Genomic DNA, 20751 nt, shown 5'->3' with positions numbered 1-20751 from the left:
ACAAGATGACAGTGAGTTTTCTGGCTTCAAGGCAGCATTTGACCAGGTGAGACATCAAGGCGCTCTAGTAAAATTGGAATCCATGGGGAATTGGGGAGTGAAAACTTTCTAATGGTTTCAGTCATATCTAGCACAAGAATGTTGTCACCCAGAACGTGATTGTGGGGCTCTGGAAGGTACTGCCTGGGACGGATAATTGTGGTGAGAAAACCTTTAAAAGGTATATGGATGAGCACTTGAAATGTCATAACGTTCAAGACTATGGAGTTAGTGCAGGAAAGTGAGACTCATACAGGTGGCATGGTGACTCAGTGCTTAGCATTGCAACCTCACAGTGCATGGGGCCCAAGTTCAATTCCAGCCTGGGGCAAAAGTCTGTATGGAGTTTGCCCATTCTCTCTGTTTCTGTGTGGGTTTCCTCCCACATGCCAAAAATTGTGTAGGTTAGGTGAACTGGACATGCTAAATTGCCCATAGTGTCCAGGAATGTGCAGGTTAGGTGCATTAGTCAGGGATAAATGTAGAGTAATAGAGTGGAGGAATTGGTCTGGGTGGGTTACTCTTCGGAGGGTCAGTTGGACTTTTTGGGCCAAAGGGGCCATTTCCACACTCTAGGGATTCTAGTATTTTGGAGGTATTGATGGAATGAAGGACCTCATCTGTACTGTATGATTTGATGATCTCAAGAAACGTAAAACACATGACCACGAGTACACCACTTGGCCTGTTGAGCCATTTGATGCAATCACAGTCGATCAAATGTTTGGGATTATTGGATGTCAAACATCTGAAACTGAGCACATCCCCAGAGGACTTCCTCAGGATGGTGTCTCAGACCCAATCATCCTCAGCTACCTTTCCACCATCAAGTGGTGTTGTTTGCTCATGATCGCACAGGTTCAGTTTCATTTTTTAAAAAAATTCATACATGAGACAAAGCATGCCAGCATTTACTGCCCGTTCCTAATTGCCCTTGAGAAGGTGGTGCTGAGCTGCCTTCTTGAACTGCTGTACTCCATGTGCTATAAGTTTGTGAAAAGATTTGTAGCTCGGGTGCTCGTTATGGTTCTGTTCGCCGAGCTGGGAATTTGTGTTGCAGATGTTTCGTCCCCTGTCTAGGTGACATCCTCAGTGCTTGGGAGCCTCCTGTGAAGCGCTTCTGTGATCTTTCCTCCGGCCTTTGTAGTGGTTTGAATCTGGTGCTTCCGGTTGTCAGTTCCAGCTGTCCGTTGCAGTGGTCAGTATATTGGGTCCAGGTCGATGTGCTTATTGATTGAATCTGTGGATGAGTGCCATGCCTCTAGGAATTCCCTAGCTGTTCTCTGTTTGGCTTGTCCTATAATAGTAGTGTTGTCCCAGTCAAACTCATGTTGCTTGTCATCTGCGTGTGTGGCTACAGATTCAATCAATAAGCACATCGACCTGGACCAATATACCGGCCACTGCAGCGGCAGATTCAAACCACTACAAATGCCGGAGGAAAGATCACAGAAGCGCTTCACAGGAGGCTCCCAAGCACTGAGGATGTCACCCAGACAGGGGACTAAACGTCTGCAACACAAATTCCCAGCTCGGCAAACAGATCCATGTGCTATAATGTTGTTATGGAAGGAATTCCAGGGATCTTGACCCAGTGACCCTAAAGGAACAGTGATATATTTCCAGGTCAGGATGGTGAGTAGCTTGGAGAAGAACTTGCAGGGGGCCGTGTGCCCATATATCTGCTGCTTTTTTTTCCTTCCAGATGCAAGTGGTCGTGGGTTTGGAAGGTGCAGTCAAAGAAACGCCACTGAGTTTCTGCAGTGCAACTTGTACACACTGCTGCTATTGAGCATTTGTGGATGTGATGCCAATCAAGATGGCTGTTTTGTCTTGGATGGTATCAAGCTTCTTGAGTATTGTTGGAACTGCACCCATCCAGACATGTGGGGAATCTTCAATCAAATTCTTGACTTGTGCCTTGTAGATGGTAGACAGGCTTTGGGGAATCAGGAGGTGCAGGATTCTTAGCTTCTCATGTGTTGTTGTAATGACAGTATTTATATGGCTAGTTCAGCACAGTTCTTGTCAATGGTAGTCCCTTGGATGTTGATATTAGGGGTTTCCATGATGGCAATGCTATTGAATGTCAAGGGGTGATGGTTAGATTCTTGGGGTTTGCCTGGCATTTGTGTGGTATGAATGTTATCCAGAGGTTGTCCAGGTCTTCCAATATTTGTACATGGACTGCTTCAATACCTCAGGGATCATAAATGATGCTGAATATTTGAGACTCTTCAGACAATGACATAGTTGATCAACAGCAAAACATGGACATTCAGATTTAGGCTGATAAGTAAGAATTAATATTAATGTCACATAAATGTCAAACAACCCTCAGGAACTCAATGACTGGACAAGGCAGCCAACTTGCCTGGCTCTGTATCCATCACCTTTAACATTCATTCCCACTACTACCAGCACAGAGTGGCAGCAGTGTCTTAACATCTTTAGGATGCACTGCACCAACTTCTTCAGCAGCACCTTGCAAAACCTACAGCCTCCTTCACCCAGAAGGACAAGGTCAGCAGACTCTTGAGAACCCCACTGCCCGTAGGCTCCCCCAATCCTGACTTAGAATTGTACCACTGTTTTTTCACTGTTGCTAGATCAAAAAGCTGGAAGATTTTACCGAACAGAACTGAGGCTGACCTAAACCACAGTGTTTCAAGAAGGTGACTCACCACAACATTCTCAAAGAATAGGCAACAAATGTTAGTCACTGGGGGCAGCACGGTGGCTCAGGGCCTGATAGCCTCACAGCACCAGGGACCTGGGTTCGATTCCTGCCTTGGGCGACTGTGTGGAGTTTGCACATTCTCCCCGTGTCTGTGTGGGCTTCCTCCAGGTGCGCTGGTTTCCTCCCACAATCCAAAGATGTGCAAGGTAAGTGAATTGGCCATGCTAAATTGTCCATAGTGTTCAGGGATGTAGTGGTAAAGTATATTAGTTAGGGGAAATGTAGACTAATAGGTGTAGGGGGGGTTGGTGTGGACTTGTTGGGCCAAATGGCTTCTTTCCACACTGTAGGGATTCTAATTCTATTGGCCTGATCAGCAATACAAAGATCTTATGCAAGAAGAAAATGTACATCAATAAAATACACTTTCAGAACAATCTGTCTGTACCAATGCATCTCTGTACAATCCGTTTGTTGTCTGGCACATTAATGTACAGAGGAAAATAAGAGGACGGTGCAGCTTCACAGTAATTGCTTTTCTGACTGACCCTCACAGCCATTTGTCAATCCCCAGCCTTGCACATGCAGTCAAAGAAAATACCCATCTTCAGACATGAACTGAAAATTAGAAAATGGAAGATGTTGGAAATACTGAACAAATTAGACTGCATCTGTGAGGAAAGAAAGATTGCATTTGAAAGTTCATCAGCCTGTGTATCAATTCTGTTCCTCTCTCCATAGATGCTTCCTGACCTGCTGAGTATGCTCAGCATTTTCTGTTTTAATTTCTCATGAGTGGAAATCTGCTGCAGCTAATAACTACTATAGAGAGGCAGAGAGAAAATCTGGAGGACAGTTAGGATGTGAGTGACAATTAGACCAAAAATGTCATGCACATTGACCTCTCATAGTTCGGTTCGAAGTAAGAGACTTGGAACTTCAAAGACTTTGAGGAGTGGAAATAAAACAATTATCCAGTAAGCTCTTCTGAATCTTAAGTCTTTTTTTCTTCATCATACAAATCATTATTATGTCTTATATACATGAGAGAACTTAATAATCACACATTACAAATACATTCCAGCTAACACTAGCATCTTTATATGTTATACAGACATAAATTGGTTCCAGAAAGATATTCACTTGATTTGGGGGGAAAAAAAACAAAGGTACTAAATGCCCTTGTAATTATAATTAATATGACATCATTTCCATGTGTTTGATCTTAAGTCTTCTATAAATCTACATTGACAAATTCATTGTTGTTCATTCACAATGATCAATATTGCTTAGATTTGATTGAAAAAGAAACACAATTTATTAGACATTTTTGCCCCTTTCCCATCCATTCATATTGTTTAGTCTGGGAAATGAGAGCTACATATGGTGTTTTTGATCTAAAGCTTGGCAGAGGGATGGATGAACATGACTAGTGGAATGGTAAGTGTTTTGAATGGAGTGCAGAAGGAAGTAATCGAGACTGCTTACAACAGCTTTCAGAGAGTGTTACACAGACATTCACAAGAAAATCAATCCCGGAATTTAAAGTAAACAAAAAGAACTTGCATTTATATAACACCTTTGTGATTGCAGGATTTTTCACAGCACTTACCAGATATTGAGGTATTTTTGAAATCTAGTCAATGTTGTAACAGCCAATGTGCAACACAGTACTCTCCCACAGGCAGCAATGCGATAATTTGTTTTTATGATGTTGATGGAGAAATAAATGTTGCCAGGAGCTAGGGAGAACTCCATGTTCTTTTCTGAAATAGGGAAATGGAATGTTTTGCGTCTACTCAGACAGGCAGAATTTACAGCTCATTCCAAAGAGAGTGCTTGAGATAGGGAGGCATCCCATCAGATTTTTCTGCTCAATCCTGAAATGGGAGTTGAACCATTACCTCTGAGTGAGAAATAGTGACCTATCTATTCTATTTCTGGTGTACAGTCAGGCAGCTATATTGGTATCGTTGTCCTTTTCAGCTCTGTGTATTCCTATGTACACACAAAGTAACATGCCACACATAGCTGATCCTGAAAAGCAAAGAAAAGGGACATTGTATTTTCAGACTGTATGTAACACGTTTTCCTATAGTGTGTATCCGGACGATTTGTTACTTCTTATTGACGTGAGTTTCGAATAAAAAGTGAGAATGCTTACACGGATGAATGAAGAGATTAAGGCTGTGACATCTTCTGTGATTAATCTGCTTTATTTTTCCAACATTTTCAGTTTGAGACATCTGGTCCAGGGATCAGCCCTTGATTTTGGCTGAATTACATGTAAGGAGACTATTATCTATCGCTGTGGAATCAATCCAGCAACATAATACAGAGGAGGAACTGGGATTTGGAGTTATGTTTTGACTCTTTGAGAGGGACGAATGTAACTTAGTTTCTAATCATACATCCCATCCTTACTTGTTGTTTAGTTGTAATATTGTGACTTTATCTGCACCGTGGGCGGCATGGTGGCACAGTGGTTAGCACTGCTGCCTTCAGCGCCAGAGACCCGCGTTCTATTCCTGCCTCAGGCGACTGACTGTGTGGAGTTTGCACGTTCTCCCCGCGTCTGCGTGGGTTTCCTCCGGGTGCTCCGGTATCCTCCTACAGTCCAAAGATGTGCAGGTCAGGTGAATTGGCCATGCTAAATTGCCCGTAGTGTTAGGTAAGGGGTAAATGTAGGGGAATGGGTGGGTTGTGCTTCGGCGGGTCCGTGTGGACTTGTTGGGCCGAAAGGCCTGTTTTCACACTGTAATCTAATCTAATCTAATTATAGAAAACAGATGAAACATGCAAAATTCTGATGCTACAGTACCACCTGTTGTAAGCATGTTATTACAGGGTGACATGTTTACTTAGGAAGTTGTAGACATAGACATAAAATTTGTAATGAGGGAATATGATAAGAAATATATGCAATGCAAGGTGTTTGAGATAGATGTGTCCTTAATAAATGAAATTGGCTTTCGGAGGACATGATATTTTAATCTGTTGGCTTCACTGATGCCTACAGTTTGTCAGAAGAAAGCATTTACTAAACATCCCAAATGTAATCATTTGGTGCATCGAGGTGAATGAGAACATTCGGAGGTAATGCTGGATGAGAATTGTTTTCATGTTGAAAACATTGCATCAGTGATTGCAGTGTTACAGCAACTTTAGCATTTGTCTTCTTAGTTAAAGAATATCCTTTAATGTCGAAGCTTTCTTCATCAACTAGTTTTCTGGGAATATTGCATAAGACGTTACAGCACAGCAACAGGCAACTGGGCCCAGAAGAACTCTGCCAACTCTGCACAGAAGCTACCAACCACATTGCTTCACCTCACACTGTTGATGTGCCTTCCTATGTTTTCTCCCTCCTATACTTAACTATATTACTTTTCAATGTTTAAAAATTCTTTCATTATTACAAATAAGGACTTTCTTGAATTAGCTGATCTTTCCTGCAGTGAATATATTGCACTGTAGATGAACTAACTCGGACTTCCTGAACATGATCTTCCTTCAGTGGGCACTCGTGCAAGTATCAAAAGAATATGTTCTTCAACGAGGTGCCTCTCATCTACGACAGTCTGCCAGATGTTATAAAGCAGTACCTCAGAATGCTGAGCATATGTGGAACAATACAAAGCCAAAATTGATACATTCAAGAAAAGAGGAGAGACAAGAATTGGTGGTGTTTGCAAATTACAGACTCGTGAAAGGAACTGTAAACACACTTTTAAAAAATATTCTTATCACAGTAATGTTTCTTAAGATTTTCAATCTGACCTTTACTAACCAGCAAAAAAACTTTCTCCTAACCACAATGAGTGCATAGGCCAGCAAGTGCAATGTGCTATTGAGAACTCATTTATAAGACATCTGCTTGTGCAGAGTTAAGAGTAGGCCTGAAGTTTTTAGTGTAAAAACAGCATGATCACACAAAGTGTTTGCATTAGCATCTAATTTATTCAAAAAGGATCCATGCTTTTCTTTCATGTGGATTCCAGACAAAACTAATATCGAGATATTTGAAGGGTAATAAGTTCAGGTAATAGCTAGGAGAAAGGGAATGGACTGTTTAATCTATTCCCCTGTATACTGTTCCTTACATTATGACTGATCCAAACCTTGTTTCTATTCACCACTGTTTACCTAACAAAAATCTGATCAATCTCAGTTTTGAATGTTTCAATTGATCCAGAATTCACAGCCTTTCAGGGAGAAAATCAAATTTTAGTGTTTAATATTGCTATTCCACAATATTGCTGCTGTAAAAATGTTTGTAGGAGCCAGATATTTGCAACAAGGGAGGTAGGAGGCTTTGCAAAAGTAGCATTTAAACATGTTAAATATTGCAAAACAAAAGGTCAAAATGATAAAGGTGTAGGGTGTTGATATTGAATCTGTGTCTGAGATGAGTAACTGCATAGCACAGTTCACAACTGCACAATCAGAAACACTCACATTGTACAGCAAACTGTCCCTGCCTAGAAATTATATTCTGGCCTTCCACATATGTACAAGAGGACAACAGCTCCACTACATTTTTCAAAAGCTTTCAGATAGTACATAAGAATGGTCATTTTTAAAAATGCTTCTGTTTATCCGTAAAGGGACATCATCAGAGACATGGATTATTGATGACGATAAATACATTCTCAGTCCAAAACCTGAGAATTCAAAATCCCACCATATAGTAGGTTGTGAATTTGTTAAAATTGAGTACATGGCTAGGAAGGGTTTAGACGGATATGGGCCAAATGCTGACAAATGGGACTAGATCAATTTAGAACATCTGGCCAGCATGGGTGAGTTGGACTGAAGGGTCTGTTTCTGTGCTGTACATCTCCATGATCTCTATAACCACCGAAGGTGCTAGAATTTTTTGTGGAAAGCCAAATGTTAAAGTGAGTTTTTTCAGAGCAGGGACTGTGTCTCTGCACCTAGGTTGATCTACATATGATTGTACACTTCCTGGTTAACCACCTTGCACGATAACCTGTTTCACAAAAATAAATATCTTGCACCTTTACAACCAAACATAGTTTTGCTGAAAAGAGACTCATTTTGTCAAGGCTATTGATTTTGGATTCATCAGGATAATTCACAAGAGGTTCCAATGTAAAGGTAACAGCCGCTTTACACCAATCAGCATTCCCTTCTCATATAGTACAAAAAAGATTATTTTCCCTTTATATTTGTATTTCTTGTAGTGTGTCTGGATGCGTACAAAACACCATGAGAAAACATCTTTTCTTCAGCGATTCTCAAGCTTTGCACCAGCAAATGACTATCTGTATTCAGCAGTTTTGACAATATGGCTGCCGTACTGCATGCCGATAATGACCATTTTGGCAGACACATAAATGCTCTTCGCATTTAAGAGTCTATTCCAGAGGTGCCATGCCTCTTGTTGCTCTGCACTGGAACTAGAAGTTGTCAATTGAACAGTTCTTCCAAAAGAAAGATGCACAAAGTGCATAATCTGTAAAAATCCAACCATCAGATCTTTCAAGGACAGGCACATATTTTTCTAAGTAATTACATACTGCATGAATACATATCATTAATGCAAAATAAATGTGTATTGCAAAATATTATCAGCATATCAATCTCTATTTTCAATCGAGTAAATATTTCTGAGTATGTGGAAACTGCATTAACAGAGGGCTTTCTGCAAGAGAAAAGTTTCTACTTTGTGGGACCATTTCTATTCTCAAATTATAATGTTGTTTTCACTTTTCCCTGAAGTATTTCTAGATCCTCCATGTTTGTTTCTTCATCCTTGATAAGCAAGCTTGTTTATTGATGTCTGCTATGGTTCAGTGGTAATACTGTCACTTTAGAATCAGGAGATTGGAGGTGTAACTCATCACTGAAGAACTTGTGCTACATTGTCACAGATACCATCTCTCAGATGAGATATTAAACCAGGGTCCCATTAAGTGAATCATGAATAAAAAGGGAGTTCTTCGAGTTGTTCTGGTCAATAGTTATTCCCTCAGTCATTGGGAAAAACAAGTTATCTGGTCATTATCACTTTCCATTTGTGGGAGCTTGCTGCATTTCTTTCATTATAATGACCTCTAAAGTACCTCTGTGCCCATCAAGCACTTTGTGATGTTGTGGAAGTTGCGACAAAAAAGCAAGACTTTGTTTCCTTTCCATTACCAATATGGCTAGGCAGGAAGCCACGTCAGGAACGGAAGTAAGGAAACATCTCCTCATGTGCTCTGCTTGATGTGTGGCAGTTGGCCAGTGAAACAGCTGTGTACCTGCTGCTGAAATGAAGACTTTAACTATTGTAGCAACAGCTTTTCAATTCAACACTTGGCTCAAGCAAGACAATGGAGTGAATGAAACAACGTGTGTTTCAGTTATCGCTTCCTGACATACACTAAACATCTTGGTCACAAAGACATGAAGTGCAGAATTTTATGAAGTGATCTTCAGAGCAGATCCTGTTAACTATGGGGTTGAAGTCCCACTGATAAATATTAGCAACCAAACATATGAAATTCCTCTGTCTGTTAGCTGATCCACAACATCAATCCATTTATTTTGAGCAGGTTAATTATATCTTTGATGATAAAAAGAGTTACATTGAAATACTTTTGTTACTAATAGCTTATAATGTGACTAGTCCATTATTTTTATGATTAATATCCTAATATTTCAGATTTCAAAATGCCTGAGCAATTCTTTCTCTGTAACTGTACAAGACAAATTCTCTATTTATTTCATTAATATTCAATTTAATTCTGAATTTTCCTAGTTTTTTTTTAAACATCCATATTTTGGGGATCATATTGTGCTCTCTGACCATGTGCAATTAGACTAATTTTGTTATGTCTATTGAGCAAATCATATCTGTGATATCCTGAGATTTTAATTAGTGTCTTGAGAATATACTCTGCTATTCCAAACAATTTTCCCTACAAAAGCAAAGTTACTTTAGTAACTGGATTTTTGTTATCTGCAAACTCACTCCTCTCCCCTCGTTACCTGTTGATATTTACTCCTGGCTGGAGTGTGCTTTCATGTGAGTCAGACTTAGACTGCTCTCAACACAGTGCTGAAGTGATACATGGGCTTTTGTGAGGATTGTAGACAGCAGTGTCAAACAAGAGAGAGAAGAAGCCAAACCAATTCTTGTCACATACTTACAACCACGAGCTATCTAGGTACTTTAGCTAAACTTTCCCCAGCACCAGTTAAGGATCCTGAGACTTACTGTAGCAGCCCTACTTCCACCAAGATGCAGTGTTAACCCAGCAACAAATTTCACTCTTCTGTATGATACAACACATAATAATTTAATCAGTCACATCACTAGGGGAAGTCTAACCAAACTTTGATAAAAAATAGTTCACATACATTTTTAGATGTTGTGGTAAGGAAAAGAAAATGCTGTGATTTCCACTTCATTGGTTAAAACACTGATTGTGACTGTTCAATATAATTAAGTGTGAGTGGGGACATTTTAATGGGAACCAAAAGGAAGGTAAACGCTTAATAGAGAATAAAGGTCTAAATGGGGGAAAGAAGACAGATCTGGCTAGAGAGGAGTTGTGGTACAGATACCAAAGCAGTGTATGTATGTTGTCGGGGCAGGAGAATTTGACAATATGAAGAGAATTGAAAAGTAGGGAACATATTTAAATTGTATCGAACACTGACCACACTTCAGGAAATACGAACAGTCCCACTGCCGACTATCAATAAATCACACAGAGACATTTAGGATGCTACAAAAAGAAAGGATAATACCAGAACTGAAGGGTTATCATCATAGAATCCCTACAGTGTGGAAACAGGCTATTCAGTTCATCAAGTTGACACTTACCCTCAGAAGAGCATCCCAGCCAGTCCCATCCCTTTACCCATCCCTATAACCCTGCATTTCGCATGACTAGCCTGCACTAGAAACTAAGGGAAATTTATCATGGCCAATCCACTTGCACATCTTTGGACTGTGGGCAGAAACCAGAGCACCCAAAGTAAACCCACAAAGACACAGGGAGAATATGCAAACTCCACACAGACAGTGGCCCAAGGCTGGAATCGAACCCAGGTCTCTGGCGCTGTGAGGCAGGAATATACCTGTGAGGCAAAGCTGAACAGTTTTGGATAATTTACTTTAGGAGAGAGAGAATTGAGGAGTGACTTGATAAAAGTCTTTAAGATGTTCAAAAGGCAGTTCCATTTTCAGGGGAGACCATCCAATTGGTCATAAACACAAGATGGTCGCTAATAAACTGGGGACTTAGGGGAATCCTGTTTACCCAGAGAATGGAACTCACTACCACAGGAGTATATCAGGTGAATGACATGGATGTATTTCAGGGAAATTAGAATACCATGAAGGAAAAAGAACAGGAAAATAATGACAAAAAGGTTAATTGAAAAATCATGAGGATCTTGTGTAACACAAACATGGACTCATTAGGTCAAACATCCTGTTCTTTTGCTGTCAGTACCACACAATATTAATTAAAATATTAATTTAATGCATGCATTAGAATTGGAATCTTATAACAGGAGACCACTTGATCCATTAAGCCGATGCTAACTCTCTAAAAATCCCTATTTTATACTTTGTTAAAATCAAATATCAAATATTTATCCACATCTCATATAAAAGCTATTACAGATCCTCCTTCAACCAGTATTTCTTAGCAGGGAATTGCATATCTCAACAGCCCTTTAAAATTATTCCAATTTCCACATTTTCTGACAATCTCAAAAGAAAGTAATTTTCTATAAATGATTTTATCACCTAGTTGAAGAAAGAAGGATGTTTCACATTCTACTACAAATGGCCAAGATACGCCACAGCAAGAAGTAAGTCAGAAGTTGCCGATTTGTTGTTGCTCCTCGGAATGATATGAAAGGTAACTGGACTGTCACTGCACGATTGCTGTAGCTCAGTCCATCACTGCATCATTGTTTAGTGCCTGAAAGTTCATCTTGATATTTTGTTATTTCAGCTCTGTAACTTCTAATCATAGAGAGAGCAGAAGTGTTTATTTCCCAAATTATAGGCCACCAGCCAGGTGACGCAGCTGTTGGCAAATTAGATTGAGAATATCTATTCTTGATTAAACTGCTGTCATTTCAATGCTTAAATGTAGAGTTGACCCCGGCTGTTCTTTCAAATTGAAGGATTCTGTCCATAAATGCTCACCACTACGTACATCATATGAGCACAGCTTCTTGCAGAGACACTGATAATAGGATTAAAGCCTTGCAAATTGGATTGCAGTTTAATTCTCTGAGGAGCACCTTTGATAGTAAGTTGTGTCCTGAGTGTGATGTCAAAGCATACAAAGCAAGATGTTACCATGATTAATACCTGGAGAGAAAACAGAGTCACAGGATCCGAAACGTTAACTCTGCTTTCTCTGCAAAGCTGCTGCCAAACCTGTTGAGTTTCTCCATCAATGTCTGCTTTCATTTCAGATTTCCGGCATCTGCAGTTCTTTGTTCTGTTTTATGATCAATCCCTGGTCTATTCAGAGTTTGCTCATTTCAGCTGCAGTGTGTTACAATGGCTTTTCAGTCTTGACTACATTTCCAGTAACATTTCCTGTGCATTTTGAACAGTAGATGAAGTGAGCATTATATTTGATTGGGATGACCCAGTGGTAAGCTGGCCTGTCAAAGACTGTGCAGGACAGTATTTTCATGCATGAATATGGGTTAAGTCTCCCCAACATGTGCCTTAATTGCAATTTATTTTAAGCATCGTTTCCCTACAGTCTATATATTTATCTGACAGTAACGATTCTCATAATACAAGTGAGTGAGATTGCCAAATTACTCAGCCGTGTCCTGTATTTTCCTCTTCAGAATTGGATTTTGACTTTCCTGAAATCACTTTAACAAAATGGGCACATGTACCTTTTTAGTATTCACAAGGAGTTCTGAATTCATGTACCTGAATTTACAGAGTCTGGCACTAATCTGCACCATCCATGCAACAATATTCTTGTAATGATATATCACTGTGCACTAACATTTACAGATACCTCCATGAATATCAGAGTTGGAATTAACTAATCTTGCAAATGTTGTTATTTTGTTCATCTTGACTGGAAGATCAGGAACTTTGCAAAATGACAATAAGATCAAGAATATAAATTGGACACAATTCAATCATTTCACGTTATCAATCAATATTGGATCATGAGAAAATCATGTCATTAAAGATTACAAACGAAATAACTGTAGCCATGGTCTTGGCACAGTGTTCTACACTAATTGCAATAACTGAGTAAAGGAGGACTTCAAATTCATATTCTTTATATCAGAGCTGATGTCAAACTGTGACACAGATATAATTAGGGCATCATTTTAATATAGATTGTCTGTAAATTCTGATCAATTCCATTGGGCAAAATAGCTCAACAGAAGGAGGGCAAAATTCCATTGAAAAATAATTCGTACTCATAGTACATTCGTAGGTTTCATTATTTCTTAAGTGTGCACCTACGGTTTGGTTAACTAGGTTAGTAATCAGACCAGTGTTTACAATCTCCCTCAGGTCAATGTCAGGGACTTTAGAGCTTGATGAACCTAAATTTCCAGAATAAAACAGAATCATAAATCCATCTGGGTGGGTGGAGCAGACTTGTTGCTATTTTTAAAAAATGATACTGCTGATCTCCTGTAGAATTGCTCACGTATTATCTGGATTCATTGTCATCTGCTGTGATGTTTAGCAGCTAAAACTAATTTATTTGGAAGCACTAGCTTTCTGAGTGCTGCTCCTTCATTGTGGACTCCACAGTCACCTGATAAAGGAGCAGCGCTCCGGAAGTTAGTGCTATCTAAGGTTAGTGCTATCCAAATAAATCTGTTGGACTATAACCTGGTGTTGTGCAATTTTTAACTTGGTACACACCAGTTCAAAATCGGCACCTCCAAATCACAGCTAAAACTGGGCATTGTTTAACCTGGACTGGCTCCATTAATTGCAATATTATTTACAGGGGGAACAATGCAAATAAGGACATTCTGAAGATCACAGAGGCCCATTGCTGTGGGGGTTACTAGAGGCTGATAGTTGTGTATCAATGGACTGCCTTCTTCCTTCAAAGAATGGCCATGCTATAAGAGGCAATAAAAACTCACTGGAAATGTCTGGTTTTATCTTTCATTTTGAATATTTCATTTTAAATAATTTGGACACTTTGAGGTGTGATATCTACATTGTGACAGATGCAGACTAGGAGAACAAACGTTCTCTTGATTGATATTTGTCCCTAGGGTATTGAATTTTTAAAATTCATTCATGGGGTGAGGGCACCACTGGGTAAATCAGCATTGATTGCCCATCCCAGAGGACAGTTAAGAGCTGTGGTTCTGGAATCAGATGTTAGCCAGACCAGGTAAGGGTGGCGTTTCCTTCCCTGAAGTACATTAGTAAACCTGATGGACTTTCCCAACAATCGACTCAAGGTCATCATTAGACTCTCAATTCGAGATATTTATTGAATTCAAAGTCCACAACCAGCTGTGGGGGATTCAAACCCAAGTCCCGAGAACACTCCGTGGGTTTCTGGATTAATAGTCCAGTGATAATTGGGGTGGCATGATGGCTCAGTGGTTAGCACTGCTACCTCACAACATTAGGGTCCCAGGTTCAGTTCCAGCCTTGGGTGACTTTCTGTGTGGAGTTTGCACATTCTCCCCGTGTCTGCATGGGTTTCCTCCGGATGCTCCGGTTTCCTCCCACAGTCTAAAGATGTGCAGGTCAGGAGAATTGGCCATGCTAAATTACCCATCGTGTTAAGTGCATTAATCAGAGGGAAATGGGTCTGGGTGGGTTACTCTTCGAAGGATCGGTGTAGGCTTGTTGGGTCGAAGGGCCTGTTTCCATCTTGTAGGGGATCTAATCTAAAAAAAGAATACCACTAGGCCATTGCCTCCCCTCAGAAAAAAAAGCTAATTTCTTTGGCTAACTGCCAGAAATGTTGTCAGTGACTCTGTTGTATGTTGTCTGCCTAAAAAGAATTGATTTGCTTTTCCCAAATGTCTAGCGGAGCAATGTTACTGCGTCAAGCACCCAGTCCCTCCCAATATGATCCTATTATTTTCTTTCTCTGTCCCTGCTTTCTCACCATTCAATTACTCTATGTTTCCCTCTCCCATTGTGACTTTGATTCCTTTCCATCAAAGCTGTGTCCGGTACATCCTCTCACAGGGTCACCTAAAACAGTCTCTTTGTGTTGCTGCCAAAGTGAATGTACCTCAAACGTTCTCTGAAACTTGCTGGAAGCTGAACCAATTTCTCCCTTTACCAACCTCATAGTTTCCCCCCCACCGTTTCTCACCATCCTTCACTTCTCGAATTCTGATCTTTTCTCTCAGTCGGATTTATCTCCTTTCACTATTTCCTTCCCTCCCCCCATCACGATACTGTTCAGACTTGCTGCGCTGCCCTCAGCCAGATTTATGCCAGTAGCATAAGAACATAAGAATTTGAGGAAATAACAAATTGCTGAAAAAAATACATATTTTATCAATTTTTTCTATCTTGCACTCATCCAAGTATAACAATTTAAAGGAAAAACAACACTTATACTGTATGAGAGGATAATTCATTAATTGACAAGTGGACTCTGATTGGTACAGGTATTGCCAGAGAATGTACTATTAACAATTACAACAGTTAACTGCCAGGCTTTGTTTAAATTTTAAACCAGGCAGGTTGACTCTGATTAGGAGAAAGTGAGGACTGCAGATGCTGGAGATCAGTGTCAAGAGTGTGTTGCTGGGAAAGCACAGCAGGCCAGGCAGCATCTGTGGAGCAGGAGAATCGATGTTTTGGGCATAAGCCCTGATTGTGATGATTGACTATTAACTGTCAAGGTTTATTTAAATTTGATTCAGACAGATTGACTGCGATTGGTCAAGGCATTGTCCTGACAATTGAACAAGAAAATGGCTGTCACTTACTTTGTTGAGTTGAAAAAGGAGAAGATTGTGCACAAGATTTTTTTTCTGCAAAGACCAGAATTTCAAAAGACAGAATCGACGTTTCGGACATTCCTGATGAAGGATTTATGCCCGAAACGCTGATTCTCCTGCTCCTCAGATGCTGCTTGACATGCTGTGCTTTCCCAGCAACACACTCTTGACTCTGATCAGTCAGGATATTGCCCTGGGAAATGAACAAGAGAATGGCTGTTAAATGTTTTTGTTAAATTTAACCAGACAGTGTGTATGTACAAGTTCTTTCTGTGAGCACACTACAGAGCTTCCAGTATGCTCCAGTGCCCACATTGTGAGTTTGACTGATAATTATAAATTAATGTACTTCTGTATACTGAATGTTCTGGTCTTTGCAGCCAAAAAAAATCTTGTACACAAATTTCACCTTTTTCAACTCAACAAAGTAAGTGACAGCCATTTTCTGGTTCAATTGTCAGCGCAATGCCTTGACCAATCGCAGTCAATCTGCCTGAATCAAATTTAAACAAACCTTGACAGTTAATAGTCAATCATCACAAACTGGCGCATTCTTTGTGGCAACACTGGTACCTATCAGAGTCCACTTGCTAACCAATCAACACTCTCCTTTCAGACAATATAAATGCACTTTTCCCATTCAGTTGGCATTTCTTGTGAATTATCTTGACGATGGGATCAACACCATGTCTTTTGTTTTTAGCAATACACAAGTTCTAATCTACCAAGTGACTAAATTAAGAAATAGGAGGAAGAGTAGACCATTCAGCCCTTTGAGTTCCTACCGTCAATCAATAAGATTGTGGCTGATCAACAACACCATTTTTTCCCACTGGTGTTTGGCTTGATGTTTTTCAAATGTTGAAACCTATGAAATTCAGTAAGAAACATACTCAACAGCTGAATCTCCACAGCCCCCTGGGGGTGGGAATTTCAAAGATTTCAGCACCACTACCTATGAGTGAAGAAATTCTCCCTCTTTCTAAATTCGACATGTTTTGCCCATATTCTGAGACCAAGTCTCCGAGTTGTAAGCCCCTCAGCCAGGGCAGGGATCCTTCCTGCATCTACCTTGTGTCCCTTGACCACATCCCAGAAGAGTAACAATTACTATCTAGTTTCCTTCAGGTTGTGATTCACAAAATACCTTATTGCAGACCACCTGGCATTATAATATCACAGTCTTAATGTCTCAACTAGCTTTACCCAAGAATTACCTCAGTTGCTTGCTTTGAATGTCTTTTGTCAATAACTGCATATAACATTCATGAACACATGCTGAAATATCCAGATATGAACACCTGGGTGAAACCATGTGAACAGTGGGGCAACTTTACGGAAGCATAATAGAGATACTATTAAAACTTGAATCTATCACAGTTTTGAATAGGTGAGACTTGAACAAAAAGTGTGGCCTTCTTTAATTCTGTCACCCACCAACTATTTGATATGGTTATGTATGATGAAAGGATTTGACAAATTGACAGAGAAGTGTTGCCTAATCAAGTTAGGTGTTAGTGAATTAATGTCTCTCTCTGGTGAGACAGCAGCCATATTGACCTCTGGGACTATGGCAAATTTACATTCATGTACTAAAGATTAACCAATAGCCTGGTGACAGGATATATCAGTCATGTAAAAGGGAAAATATTACTAGTTTTAGAGATTGGGACATAGGAACAAAGAGCAGGAATTGGCTCGTTGCCCCTTTGAGCCTCGCACAGACAAAGGTTTGCTTTAGTTTTCCGGTTCCAAGTTGAAGTGCTGCTATTAAATCGCCATCAAATTCACAAGAGTGACCACAGCGGGGCTATCTCAGGAACAGCTCAATAAGGCAATTGGGTTGTAGTTGTCATGTAACATTGGCTGAGGTTCCTCTCAGTAGCATTTTGATCAAGATACTGAATAAATGACACACATACAAATATACAAGCCAGGAATTCCCAAGTTCAGTCTCCAGTCTGTGTGCTGAGCGACCTGATTTCATTCTGAATAGCAGTGGATAACAGTAAACTTGGCCACAATGGTCTCAGCTCCCAATATTGATCATTATCCATGCCCTCTGTGGAGAAGTGCCTCATGTGTTAATGGCTGCATCATCTACCATGGAGATCCATGGACCCACTGATGGGTTTGTATTATTTGGGTTGCATTTGATAAATTACCATTTAAGACAACTACTGAGTGTGGCCAGTTCCCATTAAAAAGTAATTGCAAGAGAATTCATGATCTTCAGGAGGGAAAGAAAACAAAAATGCATTGTTTAGTCATTGCAATGCCACTATAGTTCAATGCTGCCCAATAAATGTAATGCAACTCACTGTAATGCATATATTTCTGGACATTTACACATAAATGTAAACACTACACATTATAAATGATATCTGTAAGGTAGTGTTGATGCGCTGGTAGTGTAAAATTGTATTGCACTCAATTTATAGGAGTGAATGGCCATTTTTGGGCTGCACAGGCTAGAGATCAATAAAAATCAAGCAGACATCATGAACAACCATTTCCACAGCTCACATATTTCCCATTGGTCCAGTGGAAGATACCATGGAATTAGGGTGATTATGATCCAAGGTGATGAATCTGTCAAATAAAAAATATTTCTCTGTGGCTAATATTTACAGTTTCCTTTTGGAAATACTCAATGGACTTCTTTCAGTAAGTTGACATCTCTTGCGGGGAGGAGTTTGTGTACCTTGTTGAGTTACTCAATTCTCGAACATCACTATCTCTAGGCTGTTAGTCTGCCCAGTGGATATTCCGTCACAGTTCAAGGAAATGATCTGACCAAAAGATAATACAATATGGAAGGGCCTGTACACTGGGGGATGGGGAGGAAGTAATTTTGTCTACACTACAATAGTTGTGAACCTCAAACCAGCCATAACTCTCGCTCTCGATTCTTGAACACCTGCTGTTCTATCCATCACTGTAAGCTGCTTCTTAGTTTAAAAAGGAGGGGGAGAGTATCCTTCCATCTTGAATAGTTTCTCTTCATTCACTTCAGCAGCGATATGTCGTCTGCAAAGTCATCGTGATCACGTCGAAGGCAACGGAAACAGCGCCACTGAAAGACCATGAGGCACAGAGGCAGCATGAAGAGAGCGCAGATGGCCGCCATCACGTAGGCAATTGTCATCAGTGTAGACTCATCTGTCTGGGGAATGTTGTAGCCACAGTCCTCCATGTTTGTGCTAAAGAAGGGACCCTCGACCATGGCTGACCGAAACTCATCGTGCACTGAAAGCAAAGGAGACAACATTAGTCCCTGAGGCCAGGCAGCAGGGGTGTCAATGAGAAACCTGCACGATTTGCTGGTTATTCTAATCTCTACCACTCTCCTTTGTCCTGGTGTCAAAAACTTCACTTCAATGAAAAGCAGATCTGCTTGCCTGAGATCTTCGTTTACTATTTCTAAAGAGAGGATCCCAGCTGATCCAACCCAACCCAAATATCAATGTTGGAATTCCGTTGCAAGGAGTATTTAAATGGAATCTGGCTGCAGCATGTTGCAAAAGCCATACTCTTCTCATACATAGAGTTCCCATCCCCGGTATCAGCCTCGTGAATTTCTGCTGCACTCCCTCAAAATTAAGTAAATCCTTACTTACATTGGGAAACCAAAACTTCACACAATATTCCAGGTGTAGTCCCACAAGATGTTGTATAACTGCAGTGAGACATCCCAACTTCTGAATTCCAATCCTCTTGGAATGGTCTTGCAATCTTCTTTCTGTTCACAGTCCTTGATTAAATAAACCCACGGCGAATTTGAGCAAATACAGTTCATGCTCTGGCAGTAGAATTTGTTGTAGAATTTCTTTTCACAAGATTGTAATTAGAAATGGAGAACTAAGATGATTTTCCTTTGAGTAGTCAGTGCTCCTGAAGCCTTTTGAATGAACTGTACTTAGATTTTAGCTACAAAAGCTGCATCATATGATGAGTCAAATTTAAATGCATAGCCAGCCTTGCCCAGCTGCTGAGTTAGTGAAGGGAGCACGGAGCTGTGACCATTACCACAAACTGTCCAAATCTCAGCTATGATGCAGTGAATGCATTATAATTGAACATTTATTTGATCATATGAAACAGAAGCAGAAATATACCATTAGGTTCTCTGATTCTGTTTCACCATTCAATAAGATCATGTTTGATCTGTCAGTGTTTTGAATTTCTTTTTTCCCATCCACCCTTGATAATTCTTGATTGTTCTGCCTAACAACAAGCTATCAACTTCTGCCTTCAAAAATATCCAATGAATCCACGTTCGCTCTCTTCAAAGTTGCACAACACTCAGAGTAAACAATTCTCCTCATATAGACAATAGACAATAGATGCAGGAGTAGGCCATTCAGCCCTTCGAGCCTGCACTGCCATTCAATATGATCATGGCTGATCATTCCCAATCAGTATCCTATTCCTGTCTTATCTCCATAACCCTTGACTCCACTATCTTTAAGAGCTCTATCCAATTCTTTCTTAAATGAATCCAGAGACTGGGCCTCCACTGCCCTCTGGGGCAGAGCATTCCACACAGCCACCACTCTCTGGGTGAAGTAGTTTCTCCTCATCTCTGTCCTAAATGGTCTACCCCGCATTTTTAAGTTGTGTCCTCTGGTTCGGCACTCCCCCATCAGCGGAAATATGTTTCCTCCTGCCAGAGTGTCCAATCCTTTCATAATCCTATACGTTTCAATCAGATCCCCTCTCAGTCTTCTAAACTCAAGGGTATACAAGCCCAGTCGCTTCAGTCTTTCTGTGTAAGGCAATCCTGCCATTCCAGGAATTGACCTCGTGAACCTATGCTGCACTCCCTCAATAGCCAGAATGTCTTTCCTCAAATTTGGAGACCAGAACTGTACACAGTACTCCAGGTGTGGTCTCACCAGGGCCCTGTACAGCTGCAGAAGCACCTCTTTGCTTCTATACTCAATTCCTCTTGTTATGAAGGCCAGCATGCTATTGGCCTTCTTCACGACCTGCTGTACCTGCATGCTTGCCTTCATTGACTGGTGTCCAAGAACACCCAGATCTCTCTGAACAGCCCCTTT

General features: G+C 40.4%; 1 protein-coding gene across 1 annotated transcript in view; it reads right to left on the bottom strand.

The window, feature by feature from the left end:
- Positions 1-3712: 3712 nt before the first annotated feature.
- bace1 (beta-secretase 1) overlaps positions 3713-20751 on the bottom strand; it is a 133666-nt gene continuing 116627 nt past the window's right edge. Inside the window, exon 9 of the mRNA XM_072593338.1 lies at positions 3713-18937. Coding sequence (XP_072449439.1) covers positions 18696-18937 — 242 coding nt within the window. The 3' untranslated portion in view covers positions 3713-18695. The remainder of the gene's footprint in view (positions 18938-20751) is intronic.

Source organism: Chiloscyllium punctatum, chromosome 23, assembly GCF_047496795.1.
Source record: "Chiloscyllium punctatum isolate Juve2018m chromosome 23, sChiPun1.3, whole genome shotgun sequence".
In the NCBI taxonomy this organism is placed as follows: domain Eukaryota; kingdom Metazoa; phylum Chordata; class Chondrichthyes; order Orectolobiformes; family Hemiscylliidae; genus Chiloscyllium; species Chiloscyllium punctatum.
The sequence above is the reverse complement of the archived record's forward strand: the minus strand, read 5'-3'. Positions and strand labels throughout refer to the sequence as shown.